At 48.8% G+C, this 25428-nt stretch overlaps 1 protein-coding gene across 3 annotated transcripts in view; it reads right to left on the bottom strand.

Annotated features, from left to right (window-relative positions):
* Nucleotides 1–25428, bottom strand: part of FYCO1 (FYVE and coiled-coil domain autophagy adaptor 1) — an 85551-nt gene that overhangs the window by 52738 nt on the left and 7385 nt on the right. For 2 of the 3 annotated variants that reach the window (XM_046652661.1, XM_046652670.1), the window contains 9 exons: nucleotides 21880–22002; nucleotides 18430–18536; nucleotides 16498–16623; nucleotides 12380–12486; nucleotides 10738–10881; nucleotides 7625–7715; nucleotides 3771–6197; nucleotides 2293–2385; nucleotides 1444–1562 (listed from right to left, as the gene is read on the bottom strand). In XM_046652661.1, coding sequence (XP_046508617.1) covers nucleotides 1444–1562; nucleotides 2293–2385; nucleotides 3771–6197; nucleotides 7625–7715; nucleotides 10738–10881; nucleotides 12380–12486; nucleotides 16498–16623; nucleotides 18430–18536; nucleotides 21880–21934 — 3269 coding nt within the window. In that variant the 5' untranslated portion in view covers nucleotides 21935–22002. Of the gene's footprint in view, nucleotides 1–1443; nucleotides 1563–2292; nucleotides 2386–3770; nucleotides 6198–7624; nucleotides 7716–10737; nucleotides 10882–12379; nucleotides 12487–16497; nucleotides 16624–18429; nucleotides 18537–21879; nucleotides 22003–22521; nucleotides 22634–25428 lie in introns of those variants that run through there. The other variant, XM_046652677.1, reaches the window with a different exon arrangement.

Here is a 25428-nt window from a genome sequence, read left to right as displayed (position 1 = left end):
ACACACACACACACACACACACACACACACACACACACACACACACACACACTCTGAATAAAATAAAAGCCAATCCTGGGTAGATGGATTATGCAACTTTGAGCAGCTAAAACAAGTGCTCTGAGATCTTAGAAATAACCACTGTTACAGCATTTTTTTAATACAACCAACTTAGGAGGCTCTCTGTGTTTAAACTGTCATGTGAATGTACCTGGCTAAGGGCAGCCAGAGCCCTAGAGGATTCAAACTTTGGAAGGTCAAATGAGAAGAAATGTAACCCGGGTTGTTGAACATTCAGCATGTTCTGGATCTCCCACTGAGCCTGGGCCCAGGCTAGATGGTGGGTAGGACGGGGAGATAAGGGATGGGCAGAAAAGTTAAGCCCTCAGGATATGCTGGTGGGCCTGTCTTTGCTGAAGGCACACATGCAATTTGGTCCCGGGCCCTCCTTCTTCTAGGTCTGCTTTAATAGGGCCCCAGCAGGACAAGCTTGGCCTCATCACCAGATGGTGGGCTCATGCTCACTACCCAAGGTGGCCCACAAGCCTGAAGACGAGGAGGCCTGGGGAGGCCTTGGAGCTGGCCACAAGGAGGGCCATACTTAAAGGTTAAGAAAATCATGATGAAAGGGTGACAGCACAATGCACTCTCCAGACACAGCACCAGAGTCTGCAAGAGGACAAGCCAATCCTGGTCCCTGGCACACTCACTCACTCTCGGGGTGAGCTTGGGAGAACCCACACCTAACCCTGTAGTTTCTCACTTCACAGATGAAATAAGGAAAAGCTCAAGTCAAAACTCCACAGTGGGGAAAACATGCACACATACACTCAGCTGTACCCTAAAACAAAGCGAAAAACTGTCTGTCTATATACTTTTTAGGGCAGTTATTGAGAAAACAGATCGTGGAGCCAAACAGTGTGGGTTCTAATCCTACTACCATCACTTACATACTGTCTGATCCTGGGAAAGTGACAACTCCTCTGAGCCTCATTTTCCTCATCTATAAAATGAGGATAAATACTAACACCATCCTCGTAGGACTGCTGAGAGCATTAAATGGGTAAATAGATGCAAAGTATTTAAAACAGTGCCTGCCCCATTTTAGGCATTATTTAAATGTTTGCTGTTATTATTACATTATATCCCAACTTTTAATTTCATGTTAGTTTTTCCAAAACATGAAGCTACTGAACTTCCTGTCCAAGCTAAGAAAATGGAATTAAGAGCAAGGTTCTGCCACTTTCAACAGGGTTGTGACAGGCACTCTGCCAGGTTCTCTGTGGTCTGCTTCTGGTACAAGCGCTTGCTGAGTTTGTGGCTTTTCCTACAAAAGGACTTCTTGAACCTGATATGAGTGGCTGACTTTCTAAATGACTGTACCAAACACCCACTTCCCTGACGCCTCCACCACTGGCCGTGGGGGTGGACTGTGTAACTAACCTGTGCAAGCTTTCACGCAGGGCAGCCCCCTCCTCATCCTTCTTCTGCATGGCGGCCTGGCACTCTGAAAGGTGACTGCTGGCACAGCTCAGCTTCTCTCCCATATCTGCCTGGACGGTCTGGCACACGACATCAGGTAGAAGACACTCAGCTTGCAAACACCCATGCAGGATGCCATAAAGTCACTGGGGTGCTCTCTAGCAGTCACCCCATCTGGCGGGGTCACTTCTAACTGGAGGGGCTTTTGCTCGTTTGTTTTTAAGTTCAAGAGGCCGAGAACCTTTGTCCTATATTTGTGGAGCGTGACAACCTCCCTTGTGTAATTATGTCCCTCAAGCATCACTTGCAACTGGTTGTGGGGGCTGCGGGGCGGCAGGTATCAGACTCTCTAGGGGGGTGAGCGGGTGGCAGGGAGCAGGGCGCGTTTAGAGAAGTCATTGCCCTGAAGGCTGTGGTGTCAGCACCACCCTGCTCCCGCTCCGTTCAGACTCACTGACGTAGAGCACGTCTGCAGGGACGGCTAAGGACGACTTCCTTCCCTTCCGTAAGACACAAGAGCTGTGTGAAGAACACATCTGGGAGTTCCAGCCAGGTGTCCAGAAAGCGGACAGGGGCCGTGACACAGACTCAGGGAGTCTACAAAGGTGACTGATGACGGCTTCCGCTCGGGAACTGGACATCCTGGAGGGAGCCCTCTTCAATGGTCCAGTGAAAACCAAACCAGATCCCTCTCCCTGCCAGGCCCACGCACTGGGCATGGGAATGACGAGGCAGAGGCCAGCACACTAGAGTGATCGGCCAGCTGCTCGTCAGGGCTCACGAAGCGCACTTGCCCAGGCCGCAGCCTACCTTCAGCTTCCCCACAGCCTCCTCGGCAGCCTGCAGCTGCTGGCCTCGTTCTTCAAGCTGACCCCTGAGGCTCCCACACTCTTCAGTGGCAGCCTGGAGAGGACGAGAAAGGGGTCGCAAAATTGGGGTCCTGGTTCTGAGACTCCCTCAGCCCGATTCACCCAAATAGGTAAAAACAAGCTACCTCTTTCTTTTTTTCCACAAATTCAGTAAGCTTTGGGCTTTATTGGTAAAACCCTTTCAAGCTTATGAAGAGACTTAGGTTGGTCCCCAAACTTAGAATTTAATTTCTGCAAGGGAAAATGTGACCTCTGAGCCACATGGAGCTGCACAGGGTGGGAGGCACATCTGTGGAAACGCAGCAGTTGTCTAAGAGTGGCGGGTGGGGAGATGCTGAGTGTACAGACCTCCATGCAAACAGACAAGTGACTGGCACTGGAAACCAAAGGTCTGTGGCCACCCACCTGTGTGCTCGCTCTGAACCCTCTTTCTTTGTGCAGCCTCAAGGGCACATGGTCACCACTGCTCTCAAAAGCTTGTCTATTCCTGGGGCTTTGTGAAAACTGAGTCAGTTCCCTACAGCTGCCGCTGCTATCAGGATAGCACCTGAAGGGACAGAGAACCCAGAGCAGGACTTGAGGCTGTCAGGAACCGCTAGTGTTCCACAGTAGGGTCTAGAGGCTAGGGCAGGAGTCTCCAACTCACATGCCCATGGGAGCTGGGCAGGTCCATAAACGGGTGTAAGGACAATACCAGAGGATGTGTGCCTCCTTCTAAGTGGGCAGCCACCACCCAGAGCCTGCTGACTCCTGCCATGTGCGAATGAGGGCACAGGAGTTAGGACCTTCCAAGATTTCAAAAGAAGCCCCCAAACTGAATTTGTAAACATGCTGCTCTTTAAATGTTGGCTATTAATTAAAAAAAAAAATTCTCAGAGCCAGCCTTGATGGCCTAGTGGTTAAAGTTCAGTGTGATCTGCTTTGGCGGTCCAGGTTTGGTTCCCGGTGGCAGAACCATACCACTCATCTGTCAGTAGTCATGCGTGGCGGTGGCTCACATAGAAGAACTAGAAGGACTTACAACTAGAATACACAACTATGTACTGGGGCTTTGAGGAGGGAAAAAAAAGAAAAAACAAAGAGAAGAAGATTGGCAACAGATGTTAGCTCAGGGCGAATCTTTCCCTGCAAAAAAAAAAAAAAAAGAAATTCTCTGTGGGCGAAACTGGTCTGCAATGGCCTTGAGTTTAGACTGCTGGGCTAAGGCATCATTCCTCGACGTTGTGCCCTAATACATTTCTGCAGGAAGAAGGATGCTGTGAGCTACAACAGCAGGACGGGGCCATGTTTGCCTGGGCCCCCAGTACATTCTTGGGTCCTCATGTGCCACATGGCTGAAGGTGCATCCTATCTTCTTATGGACCCAACAGGCCCTGATGCAGGAGACACGTGCAGCCAGATGGTCAAGGCTAGGATTACCTTAAGTCTGCTCTGGTAGTCCATGATCTCGGTGCTCAGCTGGAACTTGAGGGTGTCGAGGTCCTGGTGTGCACTCTCCTGAAGGCTCTGGGCCCGCTGCTCGGCCTGGGATAGCTGGGCCTGCAGGCCAGGCAGTGAGCTGGCTGCCTCCTCAGCCACCTTCAGCTTCTCCTGCAAGCTCTCCTTCTCTTGCTGCAGCCCTGCCACTTGGTGTTCCAGGCCCTCTCGCTCCCTTGAGGCCGCCTCTTTGGCATCCTGGAGCTCCTGGATAGTGCAGGCCAGTGCCTCCTCCACCTGCTTTTTCTCTGCAGTCAGTGCGCAGACCTGGATGCCGAGCTCGGCTGTGTCTGTGTTAGCCCGGTGCAGCTGCTCCTGCAGCTCAGCATGTTCCAGCTGGGCTTCCTGGGAACTGCATTTCACCTGGGACAGCTCCTCCCGCAGGGCCTTGAGCTCGTCCTCCCTCTGTTGGGCCTCATCAGCCCTCTCCTCCTGCAGCGCCTCTTCGCGCTCTGAGCACTGCAGTAGCTCCTGGACGTGGGCCCGGTTGAGGGCTTCATTCTGCTCCTTCAGTTGCTGCACGAGGGCTTTGTGCTCCCTCAAAGCTGCCTCAGCCAAGCTCAGCTGGCTCTGTACCTTCTCCCGGTCATCCAGGGCTGCCTGGAGCTTGGCCCGGAAGTCCAGCACACTAGCTTGCAGTCGCTGAGCCTCCCCCTGATGGACTTCCAGTTGTACCTGAGATAGGGCCAGCTGGGCTGCTAGCTCATGGGGTGCATTGTCTTGAGGTGGGCCGAGTCCCTGTTGGCCTTTTTCTGCTGTAAGGGTGTTGATCAGCTGGGTCTGCTGGAGGCACTGGCTCTCAAGGGCCCTGAGCTCCCCTTCCCGGGCCTCTGCTAGCCGCCTGCACTGCTCCACCTCCTCCTGCAGTTGCTGGCACTTGGCCTCCTTGCTCTGCAGGGCAGCCTCCTTCTCTGCCACTTGGGCCCTCATGGTCTCCTTGGCCTTCCTCACAGCCAGGAGGCTTGCCTCCATCTGGTCACCTAAGTGCCGGATGCTGGCCTGCTCTGACTCCAGGGAGGCCAGTGAGCCCTGGATGGCTGCCTCCCGCTGCTGCAGAGCTTGGTAATCAGCCTGCAGAGCCTGCAGCTTGTCCTCTAGGAGCTGGTTGCGCCCAACCACATTCTGCAGCTCCTTCTCCAGCTCCCTGTTGGCCTGCTGGAGCTTCTCCTGCTGGCTGTCCCCTGGCATCTTGGTATCGACCATCTGTCCCTCCTGCAGGCCCCTCTGCTCCTCCTCTGGCTTCTCAGAGGCCTGCTGCAGGGTAGAGTTGAGGGGGGTCAGAGCCTCACTCTTCCCACCCGCCACGGGCAGATCTGTGCCAAGCTGTCCAGCAAGCTGCTCCAGCGTCCCCACCTTCTGGCTGAGGTGGTCTTTGTCCTGGATGAGCTGTTTCTTCTGCTCCTCCAGGTCACTCACATGCTGGCTCATGTGTGCCAGCTGGGTCTCCAGGAGTTGCAGCTGCCGTGTCAGGGACCTGGCCTCCTGTACCAACAGCTCCTTCTCCTCCCGGCGCTGCTGCGCCTCCTGCCTCACCTCTGCCAGCTCTTCCTCCAGGGAGCTCAAGTGGGCCAGCGCCTCCTGTAGCTGTCGCCGGAGCTGGGCTGCCTCCTGACCCTTCCCAGAGAGCTCTTCCCGGAGTGGGGCCATCTCCTTTACCAGCCGCTCCAGGCTGGCCCGGGCCTCCTCCTTCAGCTGCAGCTCCTTGGCCAGCTGCTCCAGCTGGGCACTCTGCTGCCTATTGAGCTCCTGGACCTTGGTGCTTTCCCCTTCCAGGGCTCGAAGCTTCTCCCCCAACTCCTGGATCTCCAGGGCCGAGTCACTGGGGATGAGCTCTTGCTGTCCCTTTGTGTCCAGTGCAGTATCTGCCTTCTGCTCAGCTGTGCCCAGCTGGTCGGGGACATTAGCTAAATGCTGACTCTTCCTGCCCAATGAGTCCCGTGTGGCCTCGAGCTCCTGTGCCAGGGGCTGCAGCATGGACTCGAGCCGCCGCAGGGCTGAGTGGTAATCCTCTTCCTTCTCTGCTGCACCCAGCTCCAGGGCATGTAGGCACTTCTGCAGTTCCTCCACAGTGTTCTGTGTGGCCTGGGTGACCTCCCACTGCTTCTGGAGCTCCGCCATCATGCAAGTGAGGCGGACATTGTCCTCAGCTGCAGCACGACTTCTCTCCTTCTCCAGCTGTAGCTGCTCTCCCTGCAAATTGACAGCTGCCCTCAGCTCCTGGTTCTCTCTATCCAGCTGCTGCATTTGCTCCTGCAGCTGCTTCTCCCGCACCTCCAACTGGTCCAGCTCCAGCCGCATCTCGTCAAAGCCCTCCAGTGCCTCATTGTTTAAGGTGCTGTTCAGGTCAAAGGTGGAGGCCATCTCCTGATTCTGGGGAGGAAAAACAAAAAACAAGTGCCTTTGGGATGAAGCTACATGGCTACTCAGAAAAGCTTTAGAGTTTAATGAGCACAGAAGTAAAAAGACAGCAATTACATGACCTAAGGTTAGTCTATAGAGCTATTCTAAGGACTAGAACTGCTTTGCTCAAAGCATCTGCCAAAGGAGGTCAGCAGCACATCCTAAAGACATAACACCACATGTGTGAACTCCACTGAGACTTGGAACTCACATTTCCCATCCAGACTCCTGTAGCTTTAGTTATATAATGGGTGTTGGCTCTTAGATAAATTAAGTTATATTTAAACTACTGTTCACCCATTGTACCATACAGACAACTCCTACTGTGATTAAACCACAAAATAAGGTAAAAGGTTAGTCTGTTTTCTGCCTTAATGCTTCTTATATTATTCTTATTGTTTTGCTAATTAATTTTAGTGTTCTTTCCCACAAAACTATATACACCTATGACACAGTCACACTTCCAACAAAGTTAACAAAATGAACCCAACCCACTAACACTTACCGAGCACTTGCCTATGTCAAGCCCTTGAGCACTGTTCATGTGCTCCCTCATTCAATCCCACAACTGCCTCATGAGCTGGAATGATTTTTATGATCCCCACTTTATGGATGAGAGAGCTGAAGCTTGAGGGGGTAAGTGATCTTCTCAGGGTCTCAAAGCTGGTAGGTGACAGTCAGGATTTGACTCTGCTGCTGCTTCTTTTTTCTTTTGTTTTTTTGCTGAAGAAGATTCACTGAGCTAACATCTGTGCCATCTTCCTCTATTTTGTATGTAGGTTGCCACCACAGCATGACAGTGGTGTAGGTCCGCATCCGGGAAGCAAATCTATGAACCCAGGCTGCTGAACCAGAGAGCATGAACTTAACTACTATGTTTGGGGCTGGCCCCTGGACTCTGCTGCTTTTAACCACAGTGCTAAACTGCTTCTTTTAAAATACTTTAAAAGCTTTTTTTAAAATTTAACTTTTAGGGGGTGGCCCATTGGCAAAGTGGTCAAGTTTGTGTGCTCTGCTTTGGTGGCCGGGGCTTTGCAGGTTGAGATCCCAGGCACAGACCTAGCACTGCTCGTCAAGCCACTCTGTGGTGGCATCCCACATGAAATAGAGGAAGATTGCCACAAATGTTAGTTCAGCATCAATCTTCCTCAAGCAAAAAGAGGAAGATCGGAAATAGACGTTAGCTCAGAGCCACAAAAAATTTAATTTTTAAAAGGCCTAAATTCTATTGGTTATAAAAACCTGGACTCTAGGCAATAGTGGATATAACTGAGGAATTGTATGGCTCTGGCTGGAACAAAAGGTGTCTGAGAACATGAGATGATGTTTTTGCGAGAGGCAGAAACACACCCTGGTTGACACCACAGCAAGGAAATCCCCAGCCTTTCCGGCATTACCTGCAGGTAGCTGCTCACCAAACTGCTCACGCTGGAGCTCCGGCTGGGGGGTTTCCACATGTAAGCAGAAGAGCCAGTGCCCAGTGTCCTCCTATGGGGCCACAGAACAGACACACCTGCATCAGAGCAGGAAATACACACACACACAGGGAGGCCTTGGTTGTCACTAGGCAACCAGGTGGTGGCAAAGGGCAGTGCCCTGTCAGATAGAGCACGGAAGGCAAATCCAGCCCTTCCACCAGAGAGCACCTTTACGTTGGTCTGCAGCAGATGGACCCCACTGCTAAAGTTTAAACATGATGGCTTTCCCCTCACCGCCAAAAAAGAACTAAGTGAACAGAATATTTCCCAATTTTTGGTTTAAATGTCCTTGGTGCCTGCTATAGTCTGTCTGCTAGTGAGGAACAAGCAACAGTCGATCTGGTAAATGAAGGTCACGTTGTGCTTAGGGGCTCCCGGTGACCGGTTTACATTACAAATGAGCAACATGGCTGGAAGAGCTGCTTCTAGTTCCCGTAACCGCATCAGACAGCGAAGGCCAGGACATTTCCCTCACTGCAGAAAGCTCTACCTGACAGCACTAGCCGAGAAGCACAAAGACTTGTGTGATGACTCTCTTTCAGTAGGAACACTGCAAACTAAACATATTTTTATTTAAACAGAATCTTCTCCTTAATCTACAATTATTGCATTTTAAAACTTGCTGGTCTCCACCACCCAGCAATTCCACCTCTCAGTATCTACCCCAAAGACAGAACCGTATGTGCATAAAGAGACACAGTACAGCACAGTAATGGTAGAAACAGCCTAACTCTACATCACTAAAAAAACAGACAACCTGTGGCTTACTGGCACAACAGAATATTCCACACCATGGGATGGCAATCTCTTTTGTAAAGGGCCAGATAGTAAATATTGTGGGTTCGCAAGCCTTATGGTTTCTGTCCTAACAACTCAACTCTGCCACTGTGGCATGAAAGCAGCCATGGACAACATGTGAACGAATGGGGGACGCTGGGTTTCACATGGCCCTGTGGGCTGTGGTTTGCCGGCTCCTACTCTACATCTATAGAACTCCACATGCAGATAAAAATCTCAAAAACAATGTGGAATGAAAAAAGCAAGTTGCAAAAGGATAGCTAGGTCATGATTCAACATATGCAAATTAAAAAATATACAAAGTACAATTATATATGTAAAATATTTATAATCACACCATCTAGTAAAACATAAAAATATTTGGGAATAACTACACCAACTACAGGGCTGTGATTACTTCTAGAAAGGGAGAGAAGGGGAGAGGATGGTAGTGGGGTGGGGCTTTATTTGGATCTGTAATATTTTGTTTCTTAAAAAAAAGCTATCAGACAATAACAAAAAAACCCCCCAAAAGAACCAGCTTGAAAGCCAAATATGGGACATAATTACAGTGACAGAAGTGAATTGAACCCATTGAATAAAATAAAAATCCATGAGTCAACAACTGCTTTAACTGAATAAATAAATAGCAAAGAAGGAAAAGATCTTTCTTACAATAGAATGCCAAGTACTAATGTAGAAGGAATAACAGAGACAAAAAATCACTCTGGTAATCATGACAATGATTGATTCAGTGAGAATTATCAATGGATGCTAAAACTAACAGGGAAGAGATGGAAAAGAAACAGGATAATAACCTAACCTCAAGGTATCTTCCCATAAGATACATAATGATTACACAGCGAGACATAGTAACTGTAGGAGAAACCTAGCAAACCCCACCTTAACCAAACGATCATGGTTAACCTAACTAGCAATGAAACAGATCAGCATCATGTGTTTCTGAATATAATGTGCCGAGAAGGACACAACATCAGGGGTATTCCTGCCAAAAATGCTTAACCTGAATCTAATAATGAGGAAACACTAGACAAACTCAAATCAAGGAACATTTCACAAAATAACTGGCCTGTACTTTAAAAAAAAGTCTACACTATGAAAGACAAAGACTGAGAAATGGTTCCAAATTAAAGAGGACTAGTGAGACACGACAATTAACTGCAACATGGGATCGTAGATTGGGTCACAGATTATAAAAGACATTATTGGGATAATTCTTGAAATTTGAATAAGGTCTGTAAATTAGATAGCAATATTGTATCAATGTTAATTTCCTGACTAATAATTATACTGAGGTTATATAAGAGGATGTCTGTGATTTGAGGAAATATACAATGAAGTACTTAGGAGTAAATGGGAATCAAGTCTGTAACCATCTGCCAAATGACTTAGGAAATAGACCAACATGTAAATGTAAAAAGAAAGAATGATAAAACAGTTGTAGTAAAATACTGAAAACTGGGAAATCAAGGTGAAAGACAGATGAGTACTCTGTACTAGTTTTGAAACTTTTCTGTAATACTGAAATGATTTCAAAATTAAAGTTTTAAAAAAGGACATAAGTAAATATGGCAAAACGTGAGCTATTAAATCCTACTAGTTGGCACATGGCTATCATTATATTCAGTACTTTTCTCTACATAGAAAATATTTCCTAATAAAAATCATGACAATTGAAATTAGAAAAATCTTATTAACAAAAAGCAAAACAAAATGAAGAACGCTGGACTTGATTTAACTCGAGTCTGGTGTTCTGGGCCTACTGCCCAGCAGCTGTGTGACTTTGGGCAAATCCCTCCACTCTCTGAGCCTGTCTCCTCAGCATTGCCCTCCTGGAGTGGCTGTGAGGATTCACTTGGATGGCGTGTGAGTGTCACATTGGTGTAAGAAATGAAAATACAGCGACCTTTCCAGCAACCCTCATGTGGACAAGCTGTAGCTTTCCTCTCTTATTGCCTGGAAGGCCTCCATGATCACTCTGTAAGAACACAAACGGCAAAAAGCCCACTTGCCCCACCCTCCACCCCTGACTCCCACGCCAAGCCCCTTAGCACATTTAAAAAAACTTCAGTTTTACAGAGGCATTGCCATGTAAAATTAGCAACTGTAAGAGAGGCAAAGCTTTATGTAATTTATTGAGCAAGCAAAATTGCTTTCAGTAGACTGGTGGCAATCTTCAAAACATCAAACACCTCTTACCCCTGATTTTTAAACCAAACACTTCTTTAAAATACCTGGCAAACGTCGGCCAGGCAGCATCCAAGTCGTAGCCCCTTGAGGCCAGGTCAAACTGAACGTCAGTCAGCTCATAGAGTTGACCCACGATGTCAGAGCTCAGCTTTGGCTTCAGAAAGGGGCTTCTTGCATAGTACCAGTCACTGCAGGGAAACATAAAAAGGTATCAATCATAAGAGTAATAATAAAGATAAGGAAAGTAAATTTAGTCAATCCTCCCCATAAGGCTCTGCCTTATCAAATTCTAACTCAGATTACTACATTAATTAAATTCAGACACACGCACACATACACACACACACACACACTCCAATTTGATTTTCACTGTAGGAGCACATAACTCTCAAATACGCTTCAAGGAAAATACTGAAATGAATTATATATTTATTCATTTATATCACATCTTTTCCCAAAAAGGATATGATAAAACTTAAGTCTCAATTACTTGCCAAGAAGGGGAAGTTGCAGAGGAAAGAACACTTCCTTTTTGAAAGATCACTTCATCTTCTACTCTTTCTGGAGAATTCAGTACATGACATCGGACTCACTGCTAATTTCTGTCCAGGCACCAATTTAAAAGCTAAGGAACAAAATATCTGCACTTGGAAGTGGTGGTTGTTTCACTTCATGTGAAGCAATAAGAATTAAAAGAGACAACCCTGATGAGTTTAAAGCGCTACTTGGCTGAAGTCAGTGAACTGTAATATACTAGAAGTCAAGCTGTTTATGATGATTTTCACCAAACATGTGGAACAAAATCACCTTCAGGTCAAATGTGCAAAGGTTCTCAACTTACATCAACACATGAAGCCTGTCACACGCATGACAAATACATCTTTATGCAAATCAACCTTACAGGTGACAAAACAAAACATTTTTTCCCCAAAAGCTTTTCCTTAATTCAGAAGTGATTTCTTTGATTAACTGGAAACACTCTCTAGGGAGAGAGGAGGCAGAACTGGAAAAGGGGTGCTGGGCAACCCAAAGAGGTTTAGCTGATGGTACCTGACCTGCAGCTCCAAATCTGACACCCTCTCCCCCTTGGCACGCTCAATCCCGCCTCCTCTGGCACAAAGGCTGACCACAGGGAACCAGGGCACTGCAGTGGCTCCCAGTCTGGTCACCCACCACCATTTCCACAGAGCCCAGACACGCTCAGCAGGTGTCGACCTAGGGTCTCAGGTGAGGCCCTAGGCTCAGCAGTGTTAAAAACACCACAGGTGATTCTGCTGAGAGGCCAAGGCTGCAATCCACTGGTCCAGGATGGCCATGGGGTGTGTCCATTCATTAGTGCCAGCATCAAGAAGTTGCCATCCACCAGGGAAAACCATGTGACATTAGGAATTAAGAGACCTGGACCCAAGCTCCTGCTTTATGACTCGGCATCAGTGGGGCCTGGAAAAAAGCATTTATCCTTTCTGAGCCTCATTTTCCTCACCTGTAAACACTCAGTGCTACCCACCCAACACGCGTCAGGGACTGTGGTAGGCAGGGCAGAAGAGGATGAAAGACGTAGAAGGGCTTTGCTTGTGCCAAACTGTGACAGAAACAGGCACTGCTGCTGCAGCTGTCATTGTCACTGAGGGGCCTTCGTTCATGTGTGAATGGTAGGGGTAAATCCCCGAGTTGCCCTGTATTTACCTGGTCACTCTGGTGTTCATGAAGCACTGCTGTAAGGTGTCTGCCAACCTCTGGTGTACCAATGAGTAGCGAATAAACGCTCTCCCCTTTCCCAGAGATGTTCGGAGCTGGAAAAGGTAGATTACACAGAAAAGAAGAGCTGTTAGCCTAACTCCATATACAGACCTGGCCTCATGGGTGAGGATGGCTGGCAAAAAGCAGAAACGGACCAAAAACGTCACCCACTTCCACCTTATTCATTGGCTTCAATCATGTCCCTCAAAGGACGCAAAACATTTGAGACCATCACCCCGAGGGTGAGGCCTGACGTGGGTGGACTTCTTGCAGGCCTCCAGCGGAGGATAAGCAGAGACTCCAGCAAACATTCAAGGAAGATACTTTCCTGAGAGGCTTTCAAACACCTGTAGATCCTACAGCACTGTCAGTCTCCCTCCTCCGCTCCATCAGAATCTCTGCGTTTGCAGTCAGAGATGAAACTGTTTGATTTAATTTGGAATATTTACAATAAAACAGGGAGGTAAATGAAGGGCTTCTCACACCAGGGATGAGTCTGACCGGGAGATGCTCTCAGTACGGCTAATGTTGAGGTGCCGGAAGAAGAGGTGCAGAGGAGAGGCCTAAAGGGCTCGGCTGGAGCCCTTGCGGAAGGGAGTCGAGAGGAGGTCAAAGGGAAGAGGTGTGTGAGAGGGACTTCGGAGAAGTTGTGACGGGCGTATAATTGCCTCCTCTGTGTCCTCAGGAAACCATCACTATAAGCCATGTTATCTGTCACAGCCTTCCTGGTTGGACTTCTTTCCAGCTCTACAACTCACTGCATTGAGTCAGAAGGTGCCCAGGAGGTGAGAGCAGGGGTGTCTCTAGGTGGCCCAGCCACATTGGGGTAACAAAAATGGGCGTGGTTCTGTTTCAGGAAGCCTGAGGTGCATTGGGGGGGGGTCCAGGTGCAGGCCTATCTTCAAAACCTCTCCCACAGTGCCAAAATATGGTTTCTAAAGATGTTTCTGGAAGCTTGTTGTGATGAAGGGGCGTAGGCTGGTCAGAGACTCTGCCACAAGGCTGCCAAAGCAGGCAGACAGCTGCCAAGATGAAGGGAATAAAGAGGACTGCCACAGAAGACACTTGAGACCAGCTTACAAATCAGGATTCATACTCCTGATGTCACTTCCCCAGAAGCTCAAGATAGGCAGGAATTCAAAACCTCTCGACCCACCACACACAGGTGTTCTGTCAGGCGCTGGCTCCGGCTCCGAGCGGGATAAGCAAAGACCCACTCCCTCCTCACCCCTTCACAGGTCAGAAATGTTCAACTTGGTGGTTGGGGCGAAGGGGCAAGTGGGTTGACCAAAGGATGGTCCTCACACTCCATCCTATTAAGAAACCAATTATGGCACTGGGCTGAGACAGGCCATCCTCAAGCCTCGGCCTCAAGCACGGCCACGGTGACAACAGTGTAAACATCCTGGTACACAGCACCTTATAGCTAGAGCTACACATCTTCCTACTGCTGACTCAAGGAAATGAGGCCACAGTATGAAGGAGTTTTAAAAAATAAAAAGGCGTGAAACCTCCTGAACGACAGAGACTGTAAGACATTCCTCCACGTGAGTTTTGTGAGTTTAGGGTATAGTCAGAATGCCTGGAAATGAAGGTAGGCAGCAGCCTGACTTACTGGCTTTGTAAAAACCAGCACGGCACGTCTATAGATGCTAGATCATGATAGATACCCAGCAGAGAATCTTGATGACGTCGAGATACTTTTTCCACTGATGAGTGAGGTGAGAATAAAGCGTTCAGTGGCGGTAACTGGGAAACTCAGGCAGCCGAGGACAGCTGAGCAAGGCATCGTGAAGTGAAGCGTGTCAGTTATACAAACACACCCACATACAGGGCCCGTGGACTCTACTAAGAACCTCACATAACAGCCCTTGTCTGTAAGCTCCCAATACAGGGGCTTGTCCTTATTAGCAAAATGGCCATTCTAACAGCATTTAGAACATTAAAACTTGTTTTAATGGCAAACGTTTGAGGTTACATTTTTAATAAGGGCTATTAACTGAATTGATTATATGTATAAAGGGAGCTATTTACTTTTTAAAATATTTTTAAACACCCTCCAGGGAAGGGAACAACAGTTCCTTTGCACTGCAAATGAAAATGCTGCACAGCTTTTTGATTTTTCATTTTTTGAGATCACGGGTCTGCTTTCATTACCTAATTTCTTAACTTTTTTAGCATCTAATCAGAACTCACATGCACTACACTGAGAAGTGATACAACAGCAGCAAAGAACAGGAAGTCTGCAAGGTACACGAGAGCTGATTCTGCTCTAAACCAAGCCACTGTGCCAGCAGCCTGACGCCAAGCTGCACCCTGGTTCTGATCCTGTCCATCACGGTGAAACACACGAAGCCCATTCTGAACCTCCAGGCGTGGCTGATTAGAGCCTTCAACTGTGTTAGTCCAAATGGCTGCCCCTCACCCCACATGGCCTGAGGGGCCCAGCAATGCTTCCTATCCATTAACTTTCACCTTCTGGCTTGTCAGCCTGGATGTCACTTGATCATTAAAGTTAACCCAAGTACCCAGCAGCCCACTGGCCTAGTGACATTCTGAGCCATTCTACCCAATAATGCTCCAGAGAGCAGAGTCTTCAACAGAGATGAGACAATCAGACCCTGCGGGACGTGGAGCCCATGCCAGTCACCAACAGCGTTTGTGCAAGCAGGGAATGCTTCTTGCTTCTGGAAGTCAGTTTCCCTGGCCTCGGATTGTCTCGGGGTCTGTGCATTACGAGAAAAGGAGAGGAAACTAGCCAAGAAGTAAACTTAAGCATTTTGTAACCCTGGGGAATGAGGATTAAACTAAATTTAATTGCAGACGTCAGCAGTCCAAAGTCATAAAGTCAAAGGCTTTAGTTACTCTGAGCGGAAGACAGGAGAGTGACACTGAGAACTCCTTCCAGATTTATGCAGAGGAGGGTGACAAGGAGAACCCTCTCTGGATTTATGATGCACTAAAACAGTGCTCTACATCATGGACCTAAGGGTCCCCCCCTCACAAGACCCGTCACACTACATGGACATTAAAGAAATTTGCAGAGCAAACTCTTCAGAGCCAGGATCTTTCCTCATTTTCTCAGATGTCAGAGAGTGCAGCTGGTGGAAAATGCTCGGCCCTCAATGTCATTCTCTATAAGAAGAAACCCATCCGGCTCTAGCTGGCACAGTCCGGAAAGAGATCCTCCCAGAGCACCTGACTCTATGGCCTCTGTGGGAGGCCAGCCAAGGAGCATGTCTGCTGGCTTTAAAGTGCCTTTAAACTTACTGACGAGATACTGAAAAGAAAGATAAAATGATGAAACCCTTTAGGCCTCCTATCCCAAATCTAGGGGTTTACTTGATCCCTAATGTGCAAAATTCTTCACTCCTGTATGGACTAGGCTGATAAGAGAGAGGGAGGAGATTCATCAGGGTGGAGGAGAGGGAGAGGGGGAGGAAAGGAGGAAGGAGGGGGGGAGGGGGGGGGGGGGGGGGGGGGGGGGGAGGGGAGGGGAGGGAGGGAGAGAGAAAAAGACAGACAGACAGATGGTGTGTGTGTGTTTGTTGTTATTCTGGTATTCTGCTCTTGAGGGGTTCAGAACTGTGTATGGGAAGTTGCTTAGCACACCAGCATTTTAAGAAATGTCTCTTGAAATCCCAATCACTCTCTTCATTTCAAATCCAAGTTTCTTGGGCAAACTGTAAGGAAAGCAGCCTAGCAAACTCTAAGATTTTTACCAAAGAAACTGACCTTTTAAAAAAGGCAGAGGCATCCTGTGCACTACACCTCCGAGAGGCACTGTGAGCAGACCACAGTGTGAACAGCCCACCCTGTGGGTGACGTGTGGGTGGTGGTCTAATGCACAGAGTCAGGACTGAGCCATCCCTCGGCTCGGTGAACGCTCACTCAGGTGGCTTCCCTGAGCCAACAGTGGGCACTGAGTATAGTCAATCTGGATTTCTTTACTTCTTTACCACCCCTAAACTGCCACTTCCTCACCTGGCTGTCCGTGGCAAGGGTCTCTGCAAGAGCTGCTTAAGACAGGCGGGAGGAAGATGTGAGGTCCTTGCTCTGCTTACCTCCGAAATAGACTTGACGAATCGGATCCCGTCATTGGCTCCTTTCACCTTGGCTAGGCAGGCACAGAAGTAATCCCAGTAGTCCTTCTTGTTGCCCAGGAGGGTGGCCTTCTCTTTCTGATCGAACTGTGGGGGGAGAGGGACAGAGAGAGGAGGTCCAAACCACTACTGCTCATCCCATCATTTAAATGCTAAATAATAATGATAGCTTCTTAGTTGCCTGGCACTGGGCAAGGCCCTTTGTTGACATTATTTTTATTCATTGGCAATTGAAGGTGTTTTAATCCTCAATTTACAGATGAGGAAATGGAGGCTAGTGGAGGTTAAGTAACTGGCTCAAGGTCACACAACTAGTGAGATTCAGGAGTAACAGCCCCCCAATAGATTATCCCTTGAAGAATACTCTGTGCATAGAGTTGGGTGGAAGACCACCAAAGTTGCTACTAACATGATAAAGAAATATAAGTGAAAAGCCTTCAGGGCAACAAGAAGAGGGTTAACTATGTCTCAGCTTAGGGAAATGAGTTAGTGACATTTTATCCCAGTTACTCAACTTTCAATACTGTTTTAATATACGCATAATACATTTAAAAAATGTCAGCTATAAGTCATTTCAAATCCAAAACCAAAATGGGCTAATTGAAAAAAAAAAAGGTCCATAAATATTTTCACAATGTAAAACAGAGCACCAGTTGAAAAGGCATGTGAAAGGCGAGTCCCTCAACACGCTGGGGGCATCTCCTCCAGCAGGCTCTCATCCTACCTGCTTTACTGGGATCTGAGGTTGCAGACTTACAGTGTTCAAAATGATATAGGTATGTCTTTCTATAACATAATATTTTATGGCATTTTTTTCTGATTATAGAAGTGAGATATGCATATGTTGTTAGGAAATCAGGATAAAACAAAAACAAAATTATAATGCCTAATACTACCACCCTAAAATAACTTCTATTAACATTTTGGTCCTATTGTATTAACTTCTATTAACGTTTTGCCTATTGTAGTTGCCTGTACTTTTCCACATCTGCAGTGTTCTCTAGATCTAGCTTTTTTCAAAAACATTTTTAATTTATTTTTGAGGAAGATTAGCCCTGAGCTAACATCTGCTGCCAATACTCCTCTTTTTTGCTGAGGAAGATAGGCCCTGAGCTAACATCTCTGCCGATCTTCCTCTACTTTATATGTGGGACACCTGCCACAGCATGGCTTGATAAACAGTGTGTAGTTCCGCGCCCAGGATTCGAATAAGTGAACCCCAGGCCACTGAAGCAGAGCACGCGAACTTAACCACTGCACCACAGGCTGGTCCCAGATCTGTGCTTCTTGAACCAAGCAGACATAAGCATTACACTGTGAGTGTGTTAAAAGAAAACTTCCTGAGTTGACCTCAGAGATCCTGATTCAGCAGGTCAGGTGGGAAGCAAGAATATGTTTCTCACCTGCTCCCAGATGATGTTGATACTGCTGGTCTATGGACCACACTTTGAGCAGAAAGCTCTAAAACGGGAGCCTCTGGATAATCATCAGAGGTCTACACGCTCCTGGAAAATGTGTGATCGGGTGTGTACACATATGCACGTCTGCTTGGGGAGAGATCCCACAGCTTTCACCAGACTGGCAAAGGGTATGTGACTGCCCCACAGTTAAGATCCCTGCTATACAGTGACTTTGTGACCTGCCCTAAGGTGACTAACTCTCCAAAGAATGTTCTCGATTGCCAAAACTATCCTAAGAGGCAACGTTCTGATTCCCCAGAGGATTGCACTTGGAGGCTTCGGCTCTCGCAGGGCACTGCTACGACTTCAGTCTAACCAGGAGGGCTTCATGGCTCCACCGAGGTTTCTGAACCACATCCTGCATGCTGACAAGTCACCCAAGAGGGAAACGAGACAACAGAGCAGAAATCAACACAGTACAGGAGTCACTTACTTGAAGGAGATACTCAAGTTTATAAGAAAACTTATGCAAGCTGGTGCTGTCATCTGTGATGGGTTCCCCTGCTTCCTTAAATTCTTGGCTTAGTTCTGTCACAGCATCTTTAAGACAACAAATAAGAACATGTAACCAGATGGAGACTGACATCAGGGAGAGAAGCAGAATAACCCCGAAAAGTATGAGGAGTAAGTGGTCAATGATGGCAAAGCCTCGGACATGTGAAGCGGTATGTGACATCCACGGGATGTAATTCCAGGTCAGAAGGCGTTAAGATGTCTTGAGAGCCCAAGGTACTTTACAATATCTCGCTAACTGAGCACAGTTCTTGGTCATCCCTGTAGGCCCCTGACATAGGCCTCATAATTTTCATGCAGTGTTTTGCCAACAAATGTTTGCTGTGTAGATGAATCATTCAGAAGTCCCCTAATACTGACTTCCAGAAAGGTTTACTCTTTATTCTGGCAATGTTTCTTGTTGTTGTTTATTATAACCCTACCGTTCAGTATAGGTAAGGCCAGGCTGCAGGAAGACCCAGAATGTGCAAATAATAGTGATGATAATCCCAAGAATGACAACACAATATCTGCTTCTAACTGAGGGCCTAGGAGGGTCCAGGGCTTTGCCTGCCACCCTCATTTAATACGGCCCTGCAAGGCAAGCATTGCCTTATTTCAACAAATCGAAGATGTAATTGATTTTAAGATGATCCCAATTTCAGAGCTGTTAAAATGTGGAAAAAAATAAGTACCCCTTAGAACTGACGAAGGCTGGTATTACCATCCCCATTTTACAGACGAGGAACTCAGGAAAAGGTCAGAGTACTTGGCCAAAGATCATGGGGGGCAAACAGCAGAGCTGGAATGAGAACCTGTTTCCTCAAGGGCTTTCCGACTCCAGAGCCCACCTCTTAACTTCTAAGATAATGCATTTCCTGTGCAGAAAAGGAGAAAAACCACCTCTGACTCCCTCACAGCCCCTGCTGTGGGACAGAGGGACTGTCAGAAGCTGGGTAAAATGTCCCCAGCTGAGACGGTGGGGATGTGCTGGACAAAACTATCTCCTTCTCTGACGATTCTTAAAACGGAAGAGCCACCGGCCCTGCTGTCAAGTACCACAGTTAGAAAGCGGACCCGCCAAGGACTGAGGCTGAGCCCAGGCGGGCTAACATTTAATCAACACTGACCCCAGGCAAAGGTCAGCCAACGGCGAAGACAGATTCTTGGGACTGCTTCTTACAAGTGAGTGTTGTTGAGCTGCACCCTACTAGTGTCTACTGTGGCTGCACCGAGGGCCAGGGACCAGGACACATAGCCTCCCTCCTCCACCCCAGGCCGGGTAAACACTCACAACCTGGTCTGGAAACTCCTGAAAGTCTGAAAGGAGGAGCCTTTGGACATGAAATGTGAAATTTTCAGCTCTGATCTCTGATACTCAAAATGTATTAGTTATGAAAAATCTTAGCCTCACATGAATTATATATTTGCTTCTGCCATCAATCATGAGAAGTGGGTGTCATCATCAAACCTACGTCACACACAAAGAGAGCAACTGCACCTTGGAAGGGTGGAGGGACTTGGCCAACATCTTCTGGTTAAAAGGCAGAGCCAGGAGCTTAGGCCAAGCCTGCCTGACTCCAAAGCCCTCATACCTACTGTCACCAGGAGGATAAGGGGCTGCCCTGCAGAGGGGTGAAGGCTGCGCACCGCACAGGACGCCTCAGTTAAGGTGTTATGGTGGATGCTGTAGATCTGTCACAGGCTTACTGAGACAGGAGCCAACAGATGAAAAGAAAGGGTCTTGAGAAAGTGGCGCCTGTTAAGAGTTCCCATCAAAGTGCTCTGTGGGCTGGGTATAGGACACTGATTCAGCCTTGGGATGTCGGGGATGACCAGATGCAGCCAGTACATGGGGTGGAAAAAGGCAACTGAACAATTGCTAATGCCAGTCCCCTCCCTGGATCAGGAGCTCTACCTGAGGGTCCTCACTTCCTCTCTCTTCCCTCCCAGTAAGGACATCTGGGTCTCCGAGTTGTCCTTGAGAACCATAGACTAGACATTAGAGAAGACTGCCTACTTTGTGTAGAAACCTGATGGCCAGTGGCAAACTCAGATCTGTAGAGACTGTCATTTTACTTTCTCTGCCTCTGTGTGTGTGTGTATAGATTTAAAAAAAAAACCCATCTAACATTTTAGCTGGAAGCAGGCTGGTGTGGTTAAGAGCACAGACTCTGGCACCAGGTATGTGTACAAACCCCGGCTTTGCCTTACTGGCTGGGTGACCTTAGGCAAGTCACTTCACTTTTCTGAGCCTGTTTCCGCATCCGCAAAATGGGAATAATAATGGTTCCCACCTCAAAGGACCAAATGTGATGACACAATGAGTTATCATCCATAAGTCATGTAGGACAGTGCCTGGCACATGTGAGATGCCAAGTAATTGTTAGCCATTAGAGGCCCAAAGTACTATATAAACAGGAGATAAGCCTGAGAATGATTTTTATCTCACTGACTTTTGTCCTTCAGAATAAGGATGGTACTTTGGCTGCCACCAGCTTGATGGCCCTGGGCAGGAGAGACTGCAGTTGGTCACCACTCTGTGTGAGCTGTCAGGAACCTGGGCCTTCAGCCTTTCAGGAGAAGGTCACTGTGGTCTCTGCGACGTGGAGGAAGAGGTCAGCTTCAGACTGTGTTGCAGCAAATGTGCTAGAGCCCCAAAGAGGTTCACAAGACTGGCCCTGGACATCTTCGGGGGATGGAAAACTTGCCAAAATTCTGACCCCGGGACACCACCAGAAAGGCTGAACTCGGGCCCTGGACTCTGCAGCCAGGAGTGAGAGAACAGTCTGTTCTCCTGAGTCTTCTCCTCTTCACACGCACCCTCCCCGCCTTGCCCTTCTCAGAGAGACGAGGCTCACAAGTCTTCTCTCTCAGTGGGCAACACTGAGCTCAGGAAGTCTGGACGACAGTAGGCCCAGAACTGGAGCGTGTTACAGGCAAAAGGCCATCCGCCCACCAGGCCCAGGTGGGACAGCAAAACAAGACAGACGGGAATCCCGTCTTCCTGCTCAGAGGGAGGGAGAACACTCCTCCCCAATTAAGCCAACTTCATCAGACCCCAGAGGCTCATGATTCAGCCAAAGACTTAATGGCTTAGCTTGAAAACACATATACACACAGCCGGATACCAGACCCAGACCCAGAAAGAGCTATTTGATTTCGTTTACAAAGAGGCTTTCCAGTTCCCTGAGGGGAGGCCCAGGCAAGCTCTCCCAGCTTTGCACAGAGTGGACATCTGAGCCCCAAATATTTCAGGATGATGTGTCCTGAGGGCTCTAATTACCCGCTGTGAACACAGATGAAAGGGCTGGATTTCAACTGGCCACAGCAAAAGCACAGCCACTGCTCCCTCTAAACCAAACTCAGCGCGCCCGCAGCCCAACAGTACCCTGCAGATCCCGGATGATCCTCTGGAGCTGGCTCTCCGTGCTGCTGGAAGCCATGGCGGCGGGCCTGGCTGTGCGCCTCCTGCCTGGGTCGGGTCAGCAGAGGTCAGACTCCATGGCGGCGCCTGCAGGGGGAAGGAGGAAGCAGTCACACACACGATGTAAGGACAGGAGTAGGGGAACGCTGCTCTGGGCACATAGTCACTCCATCTGGGCGTCTTCCCTCAAAGGGAAGGGCTTGACCTTTCTGTGTGGGCCTTGCTCTGTGGGCACTCTGCTTCTGACATACTTACACTCAGGCACAATGACCTGGTTTGGGGCTTAAAAACAAATAAGATCAACCAAACAGTTTGGCCTCTTCTTTCTGAGCTCCCCTCCTATTCTGCCCTCTTAGACAGGACTCCCTCACTTTCCATCTTTAAAAAGGCCTTCCAGGGGCTCCCCTCACCTCACCCCCATACCAAAGGCCAGAACTAGTCCAACCCCAATTAGATGGCCTGCCCAGCCTAAGGTGCCAGCTACCACCAGATCCCTGTCACCCCCAGGCCAGGCCCCAGGTCCTCCCCAGGCTTGCTTTCTCTGAGGAATGGCCAGAAACCTCTGGCCAGGCAGCCATGGGGGGGCGACAGGCTGAGGACACATACCCTGAGGGCTCCTGGACCAAGGAAAGCCCAGCTTGCCTCGCAGGGGAAGCGGCTCCCTCATGGGGAGGTCTGCAGGCTCCAGCAGCCCAGAGTCGGGCTCAGCCCGGGTACGCAGATATTGCCTGGCTTGCCGTCAGTGGCCAGTCAAGGGACACGTCTCTATTTTAAGCTTGGTTACAGTCTTCTTGTGGCTGGTGAGTCCCGAGTTACCAGCCCCATTTGGGTGCTTGTTGAAATGATTTAAGGGCACAGTACTGGCGGAAGATCAACAAAGATGAGGAGATCTGAGTAGCATTGGAAAAAAGTCTGGACACGCACTTGGACACTCCTGCGTCCTTCTTTCAAAACCTCTAATTCTTCCCTTAAAAGTCTAACACAAAGTGGTAATGCTTGCTGGCAAAGGCAGATAGCAAGACTAGAGGTGGCCATAGTAGCAGCCAGCACTAAATGAGGGCCTACTGTGTGCTGGGCCCTGTTAGGTGCTTTACACATGTGATCATTTTAATTCTCACCATCACCCTAGTGGGGCAGATAACATACAAAGGAGAAACTGGCGACCAGAGAAGTCGTGTAACTTGTCTAAGGTCAGTAAGGAGAAGAACTGGGGTTTGAACCCTGGTCAGTCTGATTTCAAATCCTGTGGATTTACAGTTGGGCCACCATCACTACAGCAGACAACCAACCACCTCCCCTGGCTTCTAGGAAGCCCCCCGGACTCCAGTGTCTCCCAAATAACACGCTGCCACCCTGAGTGTTTCTAACACACGCTGGCCCTCACTCCCCCACCGCCATCTTCCCCTTACTGGTCCAGGAGTCAAGACAAGACCTAGGATAGAAATGGTCCCCAACCTCAAGCTCCTCCACGTATTTACATATGCATTCCAGAGGAGGAGGGCCTGTCACAGGGTGGACATGCCCAGGCCTACTTTTAACTTAACAAGTCAGTGAAGCTTGACTCAGTGAAAACAAGGCCGAAAGACGGCTTCTCCAGCCTAGGAGGAACAACACAGGCACACACCTATATCACACTCCCAGCAATTCAAGACAGGGAGCCCCAGAGAGCAGAGTCAGGGGATCCAGAGAGAACCATCCAAAGCTGCCCGACAAGTCCTGGCACCGCACCCATCATGCACACCAAACTGAGGGCGGGCCTGATTTACAAGAGGCCAGCCTGGCATCCCTGGACATCTCTCCAGGTCACCTGCTGAACACAGAGCCTGAGCAGGGACCAGCAAGGGCCCTAGAGAGAGCAGAGCCCAGGCTCAGCCAGACTTCTGCAGAGGCTCTGCTGCCCGTGCAGACACTTCACCCCTCCCTGCGAGGTGAAGACCAAGGATCATCACTGTCAATGCACAGCTGCCCCGGCACCACACCATACTCCGTCAAGGGCCTCCTAAGTGCAAGCTGGGGATACAGAGACACACAAGACAGAGTCCAGCCCTGGAGGAGCTCGGCTGTGCGCCAAGGAGACAGACAGATATCCAGCGATCCGGATACGGCAGAAGAGGTGATGCAGAGACATGGATAAAAAGTTACGAGTCGGCGGGGAAAAGGAATGAACCACAGATACACCAACAAATGCTTTATGTGGAGTGAAAGCAGCCAGATGGAAAAAGGCTACAGGCTACATACTTTACGATTCCATGTGCGTGATACTCTTGCAAAGGCAAAACGCTGGGGTGAAATCAGAACAGTGGTTTGCAGGGGCTGGGGGCGAGGGAGGGTTTGACTACAAGCGAGTATGCAGAAATTCCGGGGGGCAATTCTGTTCTGTGTCTTAATTATGGTGGTGGTTACATGCCTGTATAGATCTGAAAAACACACGTGCTAAAACTCACATACGGTACATTATACCTTACCAAAAAGAGCAGCATTGTGACGAATTTAGAAAGATGCACTGGGACCTGCGGAAAGGAAAACTAATTCTGCTTGGGGAAGGGAGAGTGTGGGAGACACTCTATGATGGCAACTGAGTTGGGCGAGGCCTGAAAAATGAAGAGGAAGTCATTCCAAGGAGGAAAGGTTGCCGGGGTGGAGGGTCTGGCAAACACAAAGGCTGTTTGTCTATCCACATCCCTCTTATGTGACTACGGTCAACAGAGAGCCTTGTAGCTTCTGGGAGAAATAATCTAGGAGGAAGATGACTGATACCCTATGAATCCTCAAACGAAGCCCACTGGGTCCGTGTGTATACTTCAAACTGGGGTGAGAAGTGCAGGTGGAGAGGGCGGGGCCTGAGAAAGAAGCGGTGACAACAACAGATTCCGAGTTAACTCGTCCAGGCTCTGGCCACGACAACGCATGGACTACACCTCCAGCTGGATTTCCTAGAATCCACCCTCTCTGGAGCCTGGCAGGAGGGAAACAATGTCTGCATACCAAATGGCATCTTGGCAGATGAGCCTGGGCAGACTGAAATGCGCTCCTTCAAGTGTCCCTGTGTCAGCCCAAGCCCAGGAGGCCTTCTCTGCCTGACCCTGGGAGAGCGCTCCACTGATGTCAAGTTTCCAGGTCACGCACGGGGTGAGCCATGCCCCGCTGCTGGTTACACAAGCTGATTTTCCAAAGAGCCTGTGTCATCATGAAGGTAATGAGCCCTAAGAAAGTAGCTGCTGGGCCTGCAGGTCACAGTGGCTCCCCCACCATGGCTGCGGGACGCCACCTCACAGGGTTTCAGGGAGTAAGTCAGAGCTTCCTTGGAAGAGCGTGGTCACCATAGGGATGCTGTTTTCATGGACTTGGAAAGGACTCAGCATTTTGCCCTCCCTCTTCCTCAGCCTGAGGTCATTATTAACCAACGAAAAACACAGAATGGAGCGCTCTCTCTCTCCACACCAATGGTCAACTTCCTTGTGTCTCCAGATAACCTTGCCCTTTCGTTGAAGGATGAGCTATTTTTTACTCACA

Source organism: Equus quagga, chromosome 1 (assembly GCF_021613505.1).
Source record: "Equus quagga isolate Etosha38 chromosome 1, UCLA_HA_Equagga_1.0, whole genome shotgun sequence".
Classification (NCBI taxonomy): Eukaryota; Metazoa; Chordata; class Mammalia; order Perissodactyla; family Equidae; genus Equus; species Equus quagga.
This window is presented reverse-complemented; position numbering and strand designations above follow the sequence as displayed.